Raw genomic sequence first — 19287 nt, 5'->3', positions numbered from 1 at the left:
AGCAGGATGAAGGCAGAGCAGGAAGACACTTAGGCGGCTGGGTGCTCGTCCAGGCGAGAAGTGTTCAGATTCTAGAGATACAGGGTGTCCCCAAAATGTATACACACTTTAACAGCTGATAGCTCAATTTTGAAAATGAAATGTATTTTAATAAACTGCCTTTATAATGATTCGAAGTGTGTGTATACATGTTTTGGGACGCCCTATATTTTGAAGGTGGGCTCATCGGGGCTTCCTGATGGATTGCACGTCTGATTGAAAGGGAGGCGATGCTAAGATTTTTGAAAATAGACCAACAAGGGCCAAAATGACTTAGGGAAGATTTTGTGAAGGAAGTCGTTTAGGGATCTAGGTGGGTCCTTTCAAGCTAGAGGACAAAGTGTAGAGACAGGGAAGAGATATGAGAGCAGAGGGAGAGAGAACTTGAGAGGGGGAGATCTGGACAGCCACAGAGGACGGAGTTCGAGTGTAGGTGTCCTCATGGAGAGCTTTAGTACCTCTCAGAGTTCTGGAAGAAAGCAGAAGGCACAACCCACTGGGATAACTGAGGAGAGTTCATGATGCTAGTATGTACAAGGGTGTGGGCAGAGTTAAATCAGCAAGGGATGGCTGCCATCTGACTCAGAAGAGAAGCCCAAGTCCTGAAGGGCAAGGGGGGAAGGGGTATGAAAACCTAGAGAGGGTCTGTATAGAGAGGGCTGTCCCTCAAGAGCTGTGGCCTTCGGTGGAGAAAGCGCAGCACCACCAACCAGCGGCTTGGCAGCAAAGGAGCTGGGAAAATAGAAACCCACCCTCGCGGCCCTCTCGCCCATTCATCTCCTGCAGGGACCCCCTACAGGATGGAGCGGGAGGGCCGAGAGCCCAGAGCCTAGTGCCTGAGGCCTGGGACCCGGACGCAGCGGGGAGGCACAAATTTAAAAACAGAGCCAGGAGTTTGGGATTAGGTGACATAAAAAGAGAGAGAGAGGATTGAATAGAGAATATGTTAAGCAGTACTTAAGGACATTTAAAAGTGATAGTCACAGGATTAAAAGGGTAGGGAGTCCGAGAGGCCTTTGAGGAGGCTCTTTGGTGATTGCGGGAACTGAGAGAAAAAGAATCCTTTTTATGTAACAGCATTGTGTTGAGAGCCAGGAATTGCTCCCCCGGAAATGCTCACAAACACCCGCGTATTCTAGCTCTCATGAGGGTGAAATAATGCATGTGGTGTAGCACAGTGTCCAGGGTATAGAAACACTCACTGCATTAGTCGTTATCCCCATTTTACCCATAAAAAGCCAATTATCCATAAAAAACAAAGAACACAGCCACAGAGAGGTCACCCAACTAGTAAGTGGTGTTCAAATGCAGACACGGTCTGATCCCAGCTCCCGTGTGCCCAAGGCCTCTCCCAGCACAGTTTTCTCCAGTGTCTCGAGAAACATTGCAAAGGAACAACTGGTGAGACCTGGAGACAGACACGGGCCAGCGCCTGCAATGTGGGAGCACATGGGGACAGAAGACAGTGACGAGGGAGAGGCCAAAGCTCCAGAGGAAGAGATAAATGTGGAAACAATTTGCTGAGGGAGGCAGGGACAAGTAGCATTAAGGGGACAGCTGGTTGGGCTAAAGGGAAGAAAAGGTCCCGAGGAAAGACGACATTGCCAGGAGGTGGAGGAGGGGGCCTCGGGAACTAGATGCAAGGTCTTCTACAAGCCACCGAGGGCTTAAAAAATCAGATTTTTTCTTTTTTTCAAAGTGCTCTGGAAAGCTATCAAGATGTTGCTTCTTTTCCTAGGGGATTTATCTGACGGAAGTCAGTGTTTGCACCATAGTGCCTGCCTCAGAGGCTGCTTTCAATACAATTTTTGTTGAATGAATGAAATGAGGCAGGTTCAGTGTGCCCTTGATTTCAGCTCCATATATATTGATTCAGTTTGATGGTATCACTTTAAAATATATATATATTTATTGATTTCAGAGAGCGAGATAGAAACATCCATGATGAGAGAGTCACTGATTGGTTGCCTCCTGCACACCCCCTACTGGGGATTGAGCCCCCAACCTGGACATGTGCCCTGATCGGGAATTGAGCCGCGATCTCACGATCTCCTGGATCCTAGGTGGATGCTCAACCGCTGAGCCACGCCCGGCCTGGCTGGTGGCATCACTCTTTAGTTCTAGCATCATCTACATTTTTTGTTCTTCTGCACTAGGCTGACACTGTGCACGGAAGGACACCTGCTGCATGAACCTAACTCATTTCATGTACATTTGCATAAACATAGATATTAGAATTTGAATTATGTTTATCACTTTCTTTGCATGCTCTCCACTGCCCATATTTATTTTTAAAACTTTCAAAATCGACCCTAATCCACTCTTTAGTCCTCACTTTTGACCACTCTTCTCTGTGAATTGTTGGAAACAGACTTGTTTGCTATTTTCAAGATGTGCTTTTCACACTTAATGCATTTATGCCTTCTAAGTGCTGACTTGGAACAGTCCAGTGAATTCTACTTTTTTACTTTTTAATTAAGATTTTTCATCCTTAGGCAGCCTCTTAAACTTCCTGAGCCTCAGTTTCCCCATCTTTAAAATGAGAATAACAGAACCTAACTTGAGTTGCCTGTGATGAGAACATGCATGTAATTATGACATGAATTTTCAGATTTCAGCTCTCTCAGGTACTAGCTGTGTGAGCTTGTGGAATACATGTGAATGGTTTAGCACAGTGTCTGGGATATAGAGGCAAGATATTAGTTGTTATCCCCATTTTAATGATTATCGATAAAAGCCAAAAACAAAGACTGAACCAGAATCAGGTCCCAATTTCCTTCCTCCCTAGTGAGAGGTGGTGAGGGGAGAGAGAATTTTGCAGTGTTTACTCTAAGGTAGTGCTGCCCGCCCGGGGCTTGCAGCCTGGCTAGGTGCCCTGGGACCCCTCTCAGTCTCTCTGGGCCTCAGCTTTCTCAGCTGTGAAGTGAGCATGTTAATGGTACCTAAGAGCTGTGTGAGCATCAGTGATGTTGATCCAGGGGAGGGGTTGCTTGCTAAAGAGTAAAACATCGTAGTTCCCTTATGGGGAGATGGGTGACAGCATTATATTTTATTATCTATGAAATATGCAACTCCTTGGTTAATCTTCGACAGTCTAAGTTCTCCCCTTTTTGTCCTTGATGTTTGCTAACTTTGGTAATCTTGTTGTAGCAGATCAGACCGTCCCACAGGAATATGCCCGGAACTTCAACCGATCAAGTTGTTCCACGTAGTTATCCATCTGAACGATTTAGCTACAGCCTGTATGCCCTCCCTGGGCTGGTGACACAACCTCGACCTGCTGAGCCCCAAACGGAGATTTTTGTGACTCCTCTCACTGTACCCCAACCTCATCTTGCTGATTCACCCCCCTACATATTTCCGATCCTGCCTCTTCCTCTCCCTCCTTATAGCTATTGTCCTAACGTAGGGGTTTACTAAATACTTTTCCTGCCTCTTGGTTTTAACCCTCTCAGGTCTATTCTGAAATGAAAACTGCCTTAGAACCTTTCACTGGCTCCCAATTTTAACTTCCGAATTACTGGGTCCCATCCGCAGCTCTCTAAAGCCGCCCCAAGCTGTCCCGCTGGCAATGGCCCCTCTCTCCTTGCTCAGAGGCTGGCACCCCTTTGCACAGCACAAGCCTGGGGAACCCAGCCTTCTCTACCCTCCTCCCGCTCCCAGGCAGGCTGATCGCCCTTCTGCCTCCGCCCTGAATCTTGCCGTTATTGGCTTACACCTGTTATCCCCCAAAAGACACCCAAGTCTCTCAGGCGCAGCTGCGGCTCATTCATCCGTTTCCATCTCCCCACCGCGTCTGCTGCACGAGCAGGTCAGGCGCCGATGCGCCGATGCCCGTCCCGGCGCGTCGGGCTCGTCGGCTCACACGTGGGAACTTTCGCTCCTCGGGGTCAATAATCATAAAAGCGAGCACGTTAGACAGATGGCGCTGACTCCGCGGGAAGGACACCTCTTAACCCATTAAACCCTCAGGACCCTAGGAAGCAGGCCCAGATATTAGCTACAGTTTACAGGCGATAAGCGCCGAGGCCCCGAGGTTGAAGGGATTTGCTCCAAGTCACACATCCGATGGGCGAGTCCCAGCGCAGCCCGATCTGAACCGTTCCCGGGGACCCCTCTACCCTCTGGGGGCTACCCCAGCGGGCGGGACCCCGAATGCCAACGTCTATCCCGCGGGGCAGGGAAACACCCTCTCACCGCCGCGCTGGGGCGCCGCCCGGGACCTCGGGACGCGCCGGGCCGGGTCGGACGCCCAGCGTGACAAAGGACATTTTTTGGGGGCCCTTGTCCGCCGCTCCAGCCTCAAGCCTTGTCTTCCAAGAGAGTCCTGGGGGCACGTGGTCGCCGTGTCCCCCCAAGTCTCCTGTCGGTGTCCCTGGCGCGGAGCCCGCCCGCTTCCCCCGCCCCCCGGTCGGCGGCGAGGCTGGGGGCGGCCTCCCGGCCTCGCGGGGCCGGCGGCCTGGGGGCGCCGAGGCGTCTTCAACCCTTTCTCGCCTCTGAGCCGCAGGGTTTCCCGGGGACTTGGCGTCGGTCTCGTCCCTCCGACCCCCCTCCCGCGGCGGGGGGCAACGCGGCCTCTCCGCGGACCTTCGCGGCGCCCTCGGACCCCGGCCGCCCCCCAGCTACGAGCGTCCGTCCCCTCGGTCCCCGGCCCGGCCCCGGGGCAGCTCCTCGGGCCGTTCTCTTGCCGGGCGACGCGAATCTCAGTTTTTAAGGGTCTCGCGTCTTCGAGGGGAGACGGACGACCGCCCGTGGAATCCCCCTTCCGACAGCCCGAGGCGGGCGAACCCGGCGGACCCGCGGCGCGTCCCGAGCCCGGAAGGTCGGGCCCGGGGCGCCGGGACGCGTCCCCCACCCCCACCGCGGCGCCCGGCGGGCCCCCGGGCGGCCCGGCCCCCGCCCAGCGGGCCGCCGACCTCCGCCCCCCGCGTCGCCTCACCGCGCGCAGGGATCCGGCCACGCGCCACCCCTCCCCCGCTCGCCGTGCCCCGCGCCGGGCCCGTGCGCTCCAGACTCGCCTTCCCCGCGGCCGCCGAGGCGGGGGGCTGCGGGGACGAGGCTCGCCCTTCCCGGCGGGGCCCGACCGCTCGGGGTGCGGGGCGTCGGGCTGCCCCTGGGGCGGACTACTTTTCCTCCCGCGGAGGGACTACTTCCGCGGAGGAGTCGCGCTGGCGGCGCGCACGGCATGGCGGCGGCGGCGCGCCTGAGGTAGAGGGACGCCGGCCCGCTCAGGCCTCGGCGCGGCCTACACGCTTCGCTCGCTCCCGCCCCTCGCCCCGCGCTCGGCCATGGCGGAGCCCTCGCCCGCCCGACGCCCGGTGCCCCTCATCGAGTCCGGTAAGACGCGCCGCCCGCGCCCTCCCCGCGGCGCCCCCGGCCCGCGTCCCTCCCCCGGCCCCCTCCCGCGGCGCGCCCGCGCCTGACCCGACTCCCCGTCTCCCCTCAGAGCTGTACTTCCTCATCGCCCGGTACCTGTCGGCCGGCCCGTGCCGGAGAGCCGCCCAGGTGAGTGCGGGCCTCGCGGGCGGCGGCGGCCGTGGCCGCGTCCCGCCGCCGCCGCCACCGCCACCGCCACCGCCTGGGGTTGCGGGAGGAGGGCGCGGGGTGGACCGGGGTGCGGCCCCCTCCCCTCTTAACTGCGCGTCTCGTCGGCTGCAGGTGCTGGTGCAGGAGCTGGAGCAGTACCAGGTCTGTGCATCGCGGCGCCCCCGCCCCGTGCCCCCCGTTCCCCCGCCGGGCCTTGTCCCCGGGTCGCCCGCCCGCCGCCCCCGCCCCGCTGCCCTCTCCCCGCTGCCCCCACCCCGGGCCCGCGCGGTGGTCACTCGTGTGCATCTCGTGTCTTTGCAGTTGCTGCCGAAGAGGTTGGATTGGGAGGGCAACGAGCACAACAGGAGCTACGAGGAATTGGTGAGACTTTTGACATTTCCGTCCCGGGGTTCCCGAGCACCCGCCCCCCGCTCCCTTTTCGGGGCTCCCGGCCGTGGGGCCGAGTGTCCGAGCCGCGCGCGGAGGCGGGTGGGCCGCCTGGTGTCTGCGGGGCCGCGGGGCTTCGCGCGGTAGGTTTGGTTTTGCTCTGGGGTGCCTGTGTTTGTTTTGGTAGGAAACGGCCCGGGGGGCCCCCTTGGGGCGGCGGCGGGGGCGGCCCGGCGGGGCCCGGAGGGGCGGTTTGCGGCGGGGAGGGCCCCCAGGTGCGCCGCCGGGGTGAGGAGCGGGGCGCGCGTGCGCGCGGGGGCGCGCCGGCCCTCGGGCGAGCTGCGCTCCGCTGTCAGTCTTCTGAACCCGGCTGTAACTCTGGCTCTGATTGGTCGTCTTCCTTGGGCCCCGCCCAGGTCTCCAGACCACTTGTTCCGCCAGAATAGAACCTCTGGTGTCAAAGGTGGAGAAATGGTCCTCTTTAGCATTTTTTTCTTTCACCTCGTCATTGTAGTAAAAATAAAAATATTGCTACTGCGAGAATATGCCAGCCTATTCCGTTAGTGTTGCTGCTCTGAATTGTGCACTTGCTGAATGCTTTAAAAAGCATTTATTTTGATGAATGTTTACAGTCATTTGCTGGACATAATGTAGGCTCTAACTATGCAGATTCTGTTTTTGGAGAACCATTAACGTACGTTATAGTTCTCTCTCATACTTTGTCAACTTACCTAGTGGCCCTCACAATATATAATTCAGTTTTATCTATTCATTTGTCCTTAGTGGAATGAAAACATTTTCCAGAAAAATATTTTTGTCATTTTGTGTATTAGGACAAAGGATTTCTTTAGTTGCTGGGCCATGTTCAGCATCTTGTATTTGCAAAACAACTGAATAAAGAGCTGTTGAATAATCTTTCACCACAGTTCTAACACCTGTAAGCAGAAATTGTAGGATATGATTACCATTCTTGAATTAAAAAAAAACAAAAAATAAACAAGGGGTTTTGTCTGCATATGAACAGTTAAGTGTTAATACTTCAAAAGTCAGGTGAAAGTAACAGGGATTCTATCTCAATTGCCAGTTTTAATTGCCTTATTAGAGAATTTTTTTGTTGCAGACTTTTAAAAGCAGGTAATATCTTCAAGAAAGTGCTTAAAATTCTGCATAATGGCAGAGTTTTTTCGTTGTTTGATATTTTGAGATTTTTTTTAATGCAAGGAAACATTTAAAGGACTGGTTTGTTTTACTTTTGGTGGTGAGAGAGTTTTTCTGTTGAAGCAGAGAAGCGTTGATGTGACAGTAGAGTCATGCTACTGAAGAGAAAATTGTTTAAGTTTTGAAGCAAATGTAATGTTACACCTACAAGAAATAGACATATATTTAAGTAGACATATATATTTTTTGCTGTTAGAATTGCTTAAGACCCTACTTAACATTTGACTTAAAATTATTCAAAATCTCTGATACCCTCCTCTGTGATGTGGCTGTGACTGGTCATTGCTCATTGCCTGCTGATTTGGTGTGTCTGGTGGGCATCCCCTTCCTCCTCTACCTTCCTCCCCCACCAGCACTGAGTGGGACAGGATGAGCTTCCTGTCTAGAGGAGAATTGTTTTGTCAGGGGTGTGTGAGTAGCCTCTAGTTCTTCAATGAAAGTCGTCTGTTTTTTTAATATCTTAAGAAGTATTTCAAATGTATGTTTGTGAATTCTCATACCATAAACAAATTCTTTACTAATTTGCTCTATTTACTTTGGTTTCTGTTTGAAATATATATGTATTTTAATAAACTATCAAATCTTCAAACAGAAAATAGGACAAGTCATCCACCGGCCTTAGTGATTCTTGGTGCACCTGTTACCTCCTTCTCCCAAGCTGTATTTTTAAGCAAACTTCAGGCATTTCTTTCTTTCATTGGTTAATATGCTGAAGTATTAAGAATTTTTTTTAATTTATTGGTTTTAGAGAGGAAGGAGAAAGAGGGAGGGCGAGGGACGGAGGGAGAAATGCTGATTGTTGTCCCACTTATCTATGCATCATTGGTTGGTTCTTGTATGTGTTCTGACCAGGGATCCGACCCGTAACCCTGGCACATTGGGATGACGCTCTAACCAACTGAACTGCCCAGCCAGGGCCTACCCTGTTTCTTTAACGAAGAAAAAAATTACATTTAAAAGAATGAATTGAATTGGGTTATTACAGAAAAAGTTTTTAATCGGAAAATTGTCAGCTGGAATTCTGGAGAAGAAGAAACTGTTAGTTGTCAGCCTTCTGCCCTTTGGGCTATTTTTTACTTTTATCTGTGCTAAAAAACTTTCCAGATGTTACTGCTATTGTTAAAGTCAATACTCATTTGTTTACCCAATCTGTATACCTTTTCTGATATTTTGTTTTTATTTTTATTTTTTTATTGATTTCAGAGAGACGAAGGGAGAGAGAGAGAAAAACATCAATGATGAAAGAGAATCATTGATTGGTTGCCTCCTGTAGGCACCCTGACCTGGGCCAGGGATTGAGCCTGCAACCGAGGTACATGCCCTTGGCCGGAATTGAACCCAGGACCCTTTAGTCCTCGGGCCAGTGCTCAAACCACTCAGCCAAACTGGCTAGGGTGACAGGTTTTTCTTTATTCCCAACAGAAGGGCTCATTAGTGTCTGGGGTATAATTAATTTAGATTTGTTTCCTCAGTTCTGTGATGGGTTAACAAATTGTTTTTAAGCTAATCCAGCTACTTCTCATTGTTAAGAGCAGTAGTTTCTCACATTTCCTTTTAACAGTTGGAATAAATAAATGATTACTTTAAAAAATTACGTGGGCCCTGGCCGGTGTGGTTCAGTTAGTTGGGCGCCATCCCATGCACGGAAAGGTTGCTGGTTCGATTCCTGGTCTGGGCACGTGCCTGTGTTGGGGCCTCAATCCTTGGTCTGGGGGCATGCACGAGGCAGCCAGCCGATGTTGCGCTCCCACATTTCTCTTGTTGCTGCTCTCTCTCAAAATCAATAAACTTTTTTTTTTTTTTTTTAATTATGTGGTGCATGTAACTATCTGTAGTTATCTGTGGGTATACCTAATTATACTTCCTGGCACGTAGTAGGCTCTCAGTATTTCTTTTTTTTAATCCTCACCTGAGGATATTTTTCCATTGCTTTTCAGAGAGAGTGGAAGGGGAAGAGAGACATAGAGAGAAGCATCGATGTGAGAGAGACGCACATTGATTGGTTGCCTCCCGCATGCACCCTGACCAGGGCTGGGAATCAAAGCCTGCAACGGAGTTATGTGCCCTTGGTCGCAATCAAACCCAGGATCCTTCAGTCCGCAGGCTGACACGAATCACTGAGTCAAACCAGCCAGGGGCGGCGCTCAGTATTTATTGAAAGACTTAATGTTGTTTCACAATTAGTATATTTTCTAGCTAAGAACCAATCAACAATTTAGTTATTAAATTTTTTTATGATTTTTGATTTCTTAAAATGTGTACTTTATTTGTAGGTCAGTTAGAGCAATGTTTAGCACTGAATGGCCATGAAATACATGGTAGTTATACATCCCATTAAAATTTTGTTTTTAAATTAAATTTGAGTGACATTGGTTAATCAGATTACATATTTCAAGTACACAATATAATGCATCAGCTTCTATTTCATTGTGTGCTGTGTCCCTTTATAAAAACTTCTTAATCCATTAGGCATGTATAAAATATTTTGGTTACTATCTTTCCTTTTTAAAAAAATTACTGATTTTTTGGGGCATAAATGGCAGAGAGAGGGAGAGAGAGGGAGAGAGAGAGAGAGAGAGAGACAGAGAGAGAGAGACAGAGAGAGAGAGAGAGAGTGAGAGAGAGAGAGACGAGAGAGAGAGAGAGAAAAACATCGATCTGTTGTTCTACTTGGGCATTCATCGGTGGTTGTATGTGCCCTGACTGGGAATCAAACCCACTCTAGTAGGGAGCCAGCTGTTATCCAGGAGGCCTTCCATCCTTCTAAGTGCAGACTCGGTGCTGCCACCCACTGGACAGAAGCTAACTTGCGGTATGTAGGGCCAAAGAAAGGAATGTCAACCCTGGCCTGCCCATTGGTACCAATTCAGCACAAGAGGAATTCCCGTTTTGTGGGTGTGCTGAGGAAGGAAACTATTTGGTGCAAACAGCTCAATTATGAAATCTCATGGAGGTGGCCCCCTCTGCTCCAGCTAGATGTCTTTAGTGTCTCAGCTCCAGTTGGAGGAAATGCAGCCTTCAGGAAAAATGAGCTCCCAAACCAGAGGGGAGCTGACTTACAGAGAAGTACCCCCTACCTGGTCCATAATTGGTCCATCCTCATGGGATGAGGACTCCACATCCTCAGTTTGATTGGTCAGAATGGAGGTGATCTGATTGGTTGGTGTGAAGATGCTGACTAGGATTTAGTTGCACAGCTGATTAGACAGGAAAGGCCTCAGTCCTGTTGGTTGGAATACAAGTTCAAGAACTTCTTTACAAGATCTGACTCAGATGGTAAGAACACAATTCAGAGCAGGCTTCTGCCTGAAATGTAGTTAGCATAAGAGACCCTATGTGTAGAAATGGCTGCTAGGATATACTTTTAGATTTGAGCCAAGTCAGTCACCAGAAGCCCTTCTTGGTGTTCGGTACCTCCTTTCTCTATATCCACAGGAATAACAGACGCTGGTAAGCCATACACAGAATCTAAAATCACAATAAACCACCAAGGAACCAAAAAAGGCCTGGAGCCACCTCCTTATAAAAGTAAACATCAAGAAAGATCATGCCTTGGTGTTTCCAGAGATTAGAGAAAATTAAGTTATTCCTTTGGATAAAGGCAAAAGTAGCAACCAGCAAGAGACGACCCAAATTATTAGGTACATTTAGAGTAAACTGTAACCAGTGGTGCTATCAGGTCCCCTTGATAGAAGACAAGTTGTTTATCTTTTTTTTTAAATCCTCATATTTTCCCCATTTTCAGAGAGAGTATAAGGGCGGGGGGGAGAGAGAGAGAAACCTCTATGAGAGAGACGCATAGATTGGTTGCCTCCCGCACTCACCCTGACCTGGGCCAGGGATTGAGTTTGCAACCAAGGTACGTGCCCTTGGCCAGAATCGAACCGGGACCCTGTAGTCCGTGGGCCAGTGCTCTGATCACTGCGCCAAAGTGGCTGGGGCCAAGTTGTTTATCTTGAGAACTGGTAAGGGGCTATGTCTCCCTGTGTTTTACAGTCTTTTTGCTGGATTATCTCTCATGTGCATCACATTCTAGTTTTGTGCTATAATTCAGTAATACTTTTCTTCTAAAAAAAATGAGTGGTATGTACAATTGACCCTTGAACTGTGTGATTCCACTTATATGTGGATTTTTTTCAGCACATACATACATTACTGTAAATGTATTTTTTCTTAAGCTTTTCTTAACACTTGTCTTTATTATTTTTTAAAAGTATGTTTTTATTTGTTTCAGAGAGAGGAAGGGAAAGGGAGAGGGGGAGAGGAACATCAGTGATGAGAGACAATTATTGGTTGGCTGCCTCCTGCACTCCCCCTACTGGGGATCGAGACTGCAACCCAGGCACGTGCCCTGATGGAATCAAACCATGACCTCCTGGTTCGTGGATGGATGCTCAGCCACTGAGCCACACTGGCTGGGCAACACTTTATTTATTTTTAAAAATATATCTTTATTGATTTCAGAGAGAGGAAGGGAGAGGGAGAGATAGGAACATCAATGATGAGAGGGTCATTGATCGGCTGCCTCCTGCATGCCCCTCACTGGGGATGGAGCCTGTAACCCAGGCATGTGCCCTGACCAGGAATCAAACCTTGATCTCCTGGATCCTAGGTTGATGCTCAACCACTGAGTCACACCCAGCCGGGCAGGGCAACACTTTCTTGTCTTTAGCTTATTGCAAGAATACAGTGTATAATATCACATCAGTAGACTATTAGTAGTTAAGTTTTTGGGGAGTCAAAGGTTATACTTAGATTTTTGACTGCATGGGGTTTAGCACCCCTAACCTTTGCATTGTTCAAGGGTCAACTGTAAAATTAGTTCACTAGTCTTTTCTCTCTAAACTGACTAAAAGTTGTCTTAATGTTAAGTAAAAATTGCTTATGTTTATTGTAGAATGTTTAGAAAATGCAAAAGTGAAGAGAAAATAGAAAAATCACTAAAATGAAAAGTTGATTTTTCTTTATGCATATGCTCTAACAAAAATAGGATATGGCCCTAGCTTGTTTGACTCAGTGGTTAGAGCATTGGCCCCCACGACTGAAGGGTCTTGGTTCGATTCTGGGCAAGGGCATGTGCCTTGGTTGCAGGTTCAATCCCCAGCCTTGGTCAGGGTGAGTTCGGGCGGCAGCCAATTAATGTGTCTCCCTCACATTGATGTCCCTCCCTCCCTCCCTCCCTCTCAAAATATCAATGGAAAAAATACCCTTGGGTGTCAACAACAAAAAGCTGAGGGGGCTTATTTAAGCAGGGGAGACAGCACTTTGTCACTTCTTTTCATTGTTTTACTGTACTCTGTATAGGAATTGTGATATATGATAGTTCTAGATGTAGTTTAAAGTAATTGAGACTGTTCTCACATTCATGTGTAGGACTTGAGAATGTTGAAGAGATTATTATACTGACTTGGTCAATATGCTATTACAGTAAAACCTCGATATAATGGACTAATTTGGCCGAGGGGATGTCCATTAAGGCCGAAAGTGTTATATAATAAAGTAGGGTTTTTCGAATGTGTATGTTAAGAAATTTACAAATTAGTTTACAAGTTTCTACTTATGTAGACACATTTGTGTAATTAAAATTAAGTATGTATGAAAAGTTTAATTTCATAGAAAAGCTTTCTACGTGTATTACTGTACTTTTAAATTCATACTGAATAGATCTAGTAAATGCGTACATTCACCAGTCTCCTTGAGTAAAAAAATGCACACAACTGGGGCGTGGCTTAGTGCACCTCCAAACATGGCCATCACGCATTAAAACTGCTTTGGAAAGTCATGCCACAGGCCAACAGAACCAATTATTGCTTGATATACGGTGTGATCACGTGCTAATCATTCGTGGAACGTTGTTTACAAGCGGTGACTCTTGGATTTAAATAATGTAGACTAGAGTTGTGGACACGTGATATTTGTGTCAGTGAAATTTCTAGTGTTTTTTCCTCCAACATATGGCTTACTCCCTAAAATTTGTTAAAAATAACAGTGAATTAATAACAAAAAAATCTTGTTAATTTAATTATAAGCAAATCTTGGTTAAAAGCTTTTTAAAATTAACGGGCTGTTAATTTTTATGTAGACTTACAGACTGGAAATTTTATCTGTTAAATCTGAAGTTCGTTAAATCGAGGTCCTCAAAATCGAGGGTTTACTGTAATTATAATAATCTGGAACCATTATTGATTATTTTTATTGCTTATATTGGGACTAGAACCAAAAATTATTTTCCGGATGCACTTTGTCTTATACAAAAATAGAATAACTCCCCCACTCCTTTTAGATCTTTGATGGTTTTGTTAGAATCCTGAGAAATGCAAGGAATCTGTAATTCTCATGAGGGGAATTACAACTGCTTCCTGGAACTAATGTATCTGGATGTTGCTCAAACTGTGTTGAAGCCTCCTGTTGTTTTAATGATTAGTTTCACTGCTTCTTCAGTCCAGGGAGTGAGTATAATGTGCATGTTTGTAAAGTTACCCTTCCATATCATTTAAGAGAAAAAGATGATCATGTCTAGCACTAGGAAGCAACCTTTTTAAAATTTCTTTCCATACCTTTTCTATCTAGAGAAATTCTTTTTATCCATACCTTTTCTATCTGATCTTCAAAAACAAGTTTCCATTTCCAGATAGACTTGGTTGTGTAACCTCAAAACTTAAAGTCAATTGTGTAAGTTCTCTACCCATCTGAACAGTGGAAATCTCAAAAAAAACTGTTAGAGATGAGTGATTTTCTCCCCTATAGAAGCCATGTTGCCATTGTCCAATGTCAATTTATCTTAATATATATATATTTAATATATCTTTATTGATTTCAGAGAGAGGAAAGGAAGGGGGGGAGAGAGGAATAGAAACATCAATAATGAGAGACTCATTGATCGAGCCCACAACCAGGCCATGGGCCCTGACCGGGAATCGAACCCCGATCGCCTGGATCCTAGGTCGACGCTCAGCCACACCCGGCCGGGCTTAATATATTTTATATGAGTTTTACTTTTTAAAAATTTCTTGATTGATTTTAGAGAAAGAGAGGGAGGCGGGGAGGGAGGGAGAGACAGACATCGATTTGTTGCTCCACTTACTTATGCATTCATTCGTTGATTCTTGTATGTGCTCTGACCAGGGATTGAACCCGCAACTTTGGTGAATCGGGATGATGCTTTAACCAACTGAGTTACCTGGCCAGTGCCTATCTTAAATATTTAACCCTTTTAGAAATATTGTTTAGATTGATCAATGCTGTTAATTGAGTGGGGTTTTTTGTTTTCAGATTTGCATTGCTGACAAGTTTCTTAGATCTATAGTTTCTTGGTTCCTGTTGGAATTACTTTCTAGTTCCTCCTATCTTTCTTTCCCCTCCTGTGATGAGTTAATTATCTACAATAGGTTTTGGACTTTTACATACTGACACTTCGAAGCACAGAGTGCTAATTAGTAATAAACACTTTTTGAGGTCTTCTTGAATTTTGATATATCCTTTGAGTTATGCCTTGGAATATCTGTCAGGGTGGGAAATAGAAGGTTGGAAAGTTGAAGATGTTTTATTCTTTTCTGCACTAGGGCTTTTGAGCAAAAACTTGATATTGAATCCAGGCTTATTTTATTTTTGAATTCATGATTAAGAGCCAAAAGTGAGATCTATAACTATGTTTTAAATTTTCTTTGGAGCAGTGTTTCTCAGGGAATTTGAAAGTGGGGCATTTTTGGTGTCAGAGTGGCACGGGGGTACTGTTGGTATTAATGGAAGGGAGCCAGGCATACCGTATGTCCTGAATGTGGGGACAGCCCTGTACACTGATGTGTTGTTCTCAGATGCCGTTAACATCACGATTGAGAAGCCCTAGGGATAGAACATTAAAGTTTATGCCAGATACATTCATATCTGGTAAGATTAGGCATGTTCATGAATTAAACTTACACATTCTTTTTTTTTTTTGAGGTATAACTGACATGCAGTAAACTGCATATATTTACAAAATGTTCAAGTTGATAAATTTGAATGTGTGTTACGCCTGTGAGCCCATCACCACAATGAAGACAGTAAACATGTCTATTACACCCAAAAGTTTTCTCCTCCCCTTTGTAGTTTCTCCTGCATCTCTCCTGCCCTCAGCAATCTCTGATTTGCTTGCTGTAACTGTATATTAGTTTGCATTTTGTGTACTTTAATGCAAATGAAATCATACAGTGTGTACTCTTTTTATGCCTTCTTTGAGCATAATTGTGAGATTCATCCATGTCCTTGTGTATTATTAATAGTTCATTTCTTATTGATGAGTAGCATTCCATTGTAAAACACAGTAATTTGTGTATTCATATTCACCTGTTAATGGACATTTGAGTTGTGTCCACTTTTGGGTTTTTAAAAAGAAAGCTGTTTACAAACTTTTATGTGGACGTATGCTTTAATTTTCTTGGGTAAACACCTAGGGATAGAATAGCTGGATAACAGATAGGTGTATGTATTTCTGTTAAAGAAACTGCCCAACTGTTTTCCAAAGTGGTGTACTGTTTTATGCCTACCAGCAGTTTCTCCACATTCTTGCCAGTCTTGATCTGGTCAACCTTTTTAATTTTAGCCTTTTTAGGTGTGTAGTGATATCTCATATTTTTAATTTCTATTTCATCAGTTACCAGTGATGTTGAGCATCTTTTCATGTTTATTTGTCATCTGTATATCTTCCTTGGTGAAGTGTGTGTTCAAATCTTTAGCTCGTTTTCAAAAATAAGGTGTTTTTTTTTATTTTAAATTAATGAATTTTACAAGTCCTTTTCAGATAAGTGCTTTGCAAATATTTTCTTTTAGTTTGTGGGTCGTCTTTTCATTCTTTTAACAGTGCCTTTTGGGAAAAAAAACAAGTGGTTTGTTTTGTTTTGATGACATCCAGTTTATTAATTTGGTCTTTTGTGGATTGTGCTTTTGGTGTCATTAGAAATATTTGCCTAATCTGAGCTCATCAAGATTTTCTCCAGTGTTTTATTACATAAGTTTTATGGTTTTAGAGTATACATTTAATCAATGATCTGTCTTGAGATAATTTTCATTTATGGTGTGATATTTGGATCAAAGTTTTTTTTGTTTTTTTTTTTTTTTGGCAAATGGGTATCCATTTATTTTAGCACTGTTTGTTTGAAATATTATTTTTTCCCCGTGAACCTTTGTCAAAAATCAGTCATCCTTCTATCACAAGTCATGAAGTGAAGTATTGTTAGCTTTCAATCTTTTTATTTTTTTATTTTATTGGTGCTTTGGCTTTTCTAGGCAGTTGCATTTCCGTATGAATTTTAGGTTGAAATTGTCAATTTCTACAAAAAAGCATGCTGGGATTTTGATTGGGATGGTGTTGAAGCTATACGTCAGTTTACCATTTATTTAAATCTTCTTTAATTTCTCTCAGCAATGTTTTCTAGTTTTCATGGTTTTTTACATGTCTTTTCAGATTTATTTCTAAGTATTAATATTTTTGGTACTATTTTAAAATGATATTTTTAAAACTTGCTCTCCAATCAGGTCTTGTCCAATAAGCATGTGGCTCCTGATCATCTGTTGCAAATCTGCCAGCGCATCGGTCCCATGTTGGATAAAGAAATTCCACCCAGTATTTCAAGAGTCACTTCTTTACTTGGTGCAGGAAGGCAGTCTTTGCTACGTACAGCAAAAGGTACCTTAATTTGAAGAAGTGTTCTGCTTTGTATTACTAGCTTAATAATTATTATAATTGTGAAGTAATGTGAGCATTGTGGAAGAAAGGTGATATGTAACTATACACCATGCTGTGGACTATAAAATTCTCTGCATTTAGCATAGACATTGAATTTTATTACATAAGTGTTTAATGGGTCCTTCTGCATTTAAAAACAATGAAGGTATAGATGTTAAGCTAAAAAGTTTGAATTTATTCTGAGATGTGTTTTGAGGTTTTATCAATGTGAGTTCTTAATTTTCCATTTTGTAGCTCACTTACAACTTCGTTGAATGTAATTGTATGTGTCTAATAAACTCTTTAAATGCTAGAAGTATTTCATTTGATATTTAGGTCTTTGAAAGCCCTTTGTTATAAAGGGGAAGTGATTTTTCTAAATTTGGTAGCAGTTTGAAAAAAAGCACCCAAAATGTATAATTGCATGGTTCTTTTTTCTCACCAACTTAATTTTTTTGCTAAGTTATGTGGTAGTAAACTGTTGGAATTGCTGTTCTTTTTCTGTTAGCTTGGTATAAATCACTTAGACTAAGTATATGTGTATGATATGATCTATGTATAAAACATGGCTTACCTGCTAATGGGCAAGAATGTTGGCTCTCTTGATCTTGAGCATACGTCAAGTTCATCCCCCATGATTATTTTTAAGATCTGTTGCTGATGTGATGTTGCCTTAGATGTACCACCAGTATAAAGCTTGACTGAGAAAGAACTACCTTCCCTCTTGGTTCCATACCAGACTGGTTTTTCAGCTTTAGTTGTCTGTTAGTGCTCTATGGCCATGCCACACTGTGGCTTGAGTCAGGAAACTGTTCATATTCTTCCTCCTTCTGTGTCCCTATTCACCTTGTAATTATTCTGTTTTAGGTTGTTATATAGTGGTTGCCTGGGTAGCCTGTTTTCTTTACTTGTGTCAAGCTCAATGTCATTTTGTGATGAGCACTGCTTTAGAACTGACAGACCTTAGAAGAGACTTCAGCAAGCTGTCCTAGGGGTAGGGACCATATTTCTCCGTTTTTTCTGTACTCACTAGTGCCATGGGAGGATGCCTGGTAACTACTGCTCTTTGATCATGATAGTGGTAATGAATCCATTTATGTAAAACGTAATATGCCTGTTAGTTTGGGGCACCCGAGGCTCAGTGGAGGTTTATTTAGTAGGATGCCTTCCTTCCCATCCTCTTTCAGTTGTGAAGAAGCTAATTTCTAGCGCAGTGTAATCTATGTTCTGCTCTCTCCTATAGAGGGGCAGACATCTTTTCTTGGTATATATTTACTGGTAGGTCAAAGAGGGATGGGATGTTAGAATAGTGTTCAGACTCACAGATCCTACGTATGTGCTCTTGTGTAAAGATCAGCTATGACCCTTAAACAAGAGGAAAGCCATTTAATTTTGTCAATATTTCCGAAGGAGATTAAAGTCATGGTAATATTGGCCAAAATTAATTTTAAAACTCAATAACATTTAAATAGTTAATTAAGGATTTTCAGGTAAATCAAAGAAATTAAAAATTTCCTTGCAAAAATTTCCATTTTTGGAAAGTTGGATCAGTTGTGATTAAGACTTTTAATCATTAATATTGTATGCTATAATTCCACATAAAAATAAAAACTTATTTGGCATTGAATGGGACTTGGAGTCAAAAGATCTGGTTTTGTGGTCCATCTTGACTAATCATTTGCAGTGGATCTCTTTAAAGGTCCTGGAACCTTTGAGCCTCAGTTACCTCACTTGTAAATTGGCGACTAATACCTACCTCACAGGGTTGTTGTGAGGATTCCATGAGATAATGTATGTGGAAAGCACTTTGTAAATTGTAAAGTGCTACACAATGTTAGTTGTCGTTATTGTATCTGAGATGTCTTAAATTTTTTTCCCCTTCAGAAATAGTCTAATAAAGTTCTAGGGCTTTTCTGTTAAAGTATATTAGTTGGTAAAACTTTGAATAAACAGTTTATTAAAATATACGTAAGTATTCTATAAAATCTTTCTTCGGGTTAACTTTCAAGATTTTATGTGTATCTAAAATTCATTTTAAAGACTGCAGGCACACAGTTTGGAAGGGCTCTGCCTTTGCTGCTCTTCATAGAGGAAGACCTCCTGAAATGCCGGTGAATTATGGTTCCCCACCAAATCTTGGTAAGTGAGGCTGGCTTTTTGGATGCCTGAAACCGTTCTTTTAATTTCTTGGTCAACTTTGTAACTGCTGTGTTAAAATTTAAAAGAAAATACTGGTGGTAGCATTGTTTCAGTAGTAACAAGGATCAATTTTCACGTTTGTTTTCCTAAAATATTACTAAAAGTAATAAAAATTAATTAAAAACGATTTTATTATAATAAGAAGTCTGTACCAATGATTATAGTAGTGCAGAACGGGGAAGAAATTTGTGTCCTTAGGATTTCTTGAACATAGA

At 44.4% G+C, this 19287-nt stretch overlaps 1 protein-coding gene across 2 annotated transcripts in view; it reads left to right on the top strand.

The window, feature by feature from the left end:
- Positions 1-5239: 5239 nt before the first annotated feature.
- BRWD1 (bromodomain and WD repeat domain containing 1) overlaps positions 5240-19287 on the top strand; it is a 91001-nt gene continuing 76953 nt past the window's right edge. For both annotated transcript variants that reach the window (XM_087818422.1, XM_087818423.1), the window contains exons 1-6: positions 5240-5376; positions 5486-5544; positions 5698-5727; positions 5887-5946; positions 16684-16834; positions 18914-19012. In XM_087818422.1, the coding sequence (XP_087674548.1) occupies positions 5328-5376; positions 5486-5544; positions 5698-5727; positions 5887-5946; positions 16684-16834; positions 18914-19012 (448 nt within the window). In that variant the 5' untranslated portion in view covers positions 5240-5327. The remainder of the gene's footprint in view (positions 5377-5485; positions 5545-5697; positions 5728-5886; positions 5947-16683; positions 16835-18913; positions 19013-19287) is intronic.

Source organism: Miniopterus natalensis, chromosome 6 (assembly GCF_054644295.1).
Source record: "Miniopterus natalensis isolate mMinNat1 chromosome 6, mMinNat1.hap1, whole genome shotgun sequence".
NCBI classification, from domain to species: Eukaryota; Metazoa; Chordata; class Mammalia; order Chiroptera; family Miniopteridae; genus Miniopterus; species Miniopterus natalensis.
This window is presented reverse-complemented; position numbering and strand designations above follow the sequence as displayed.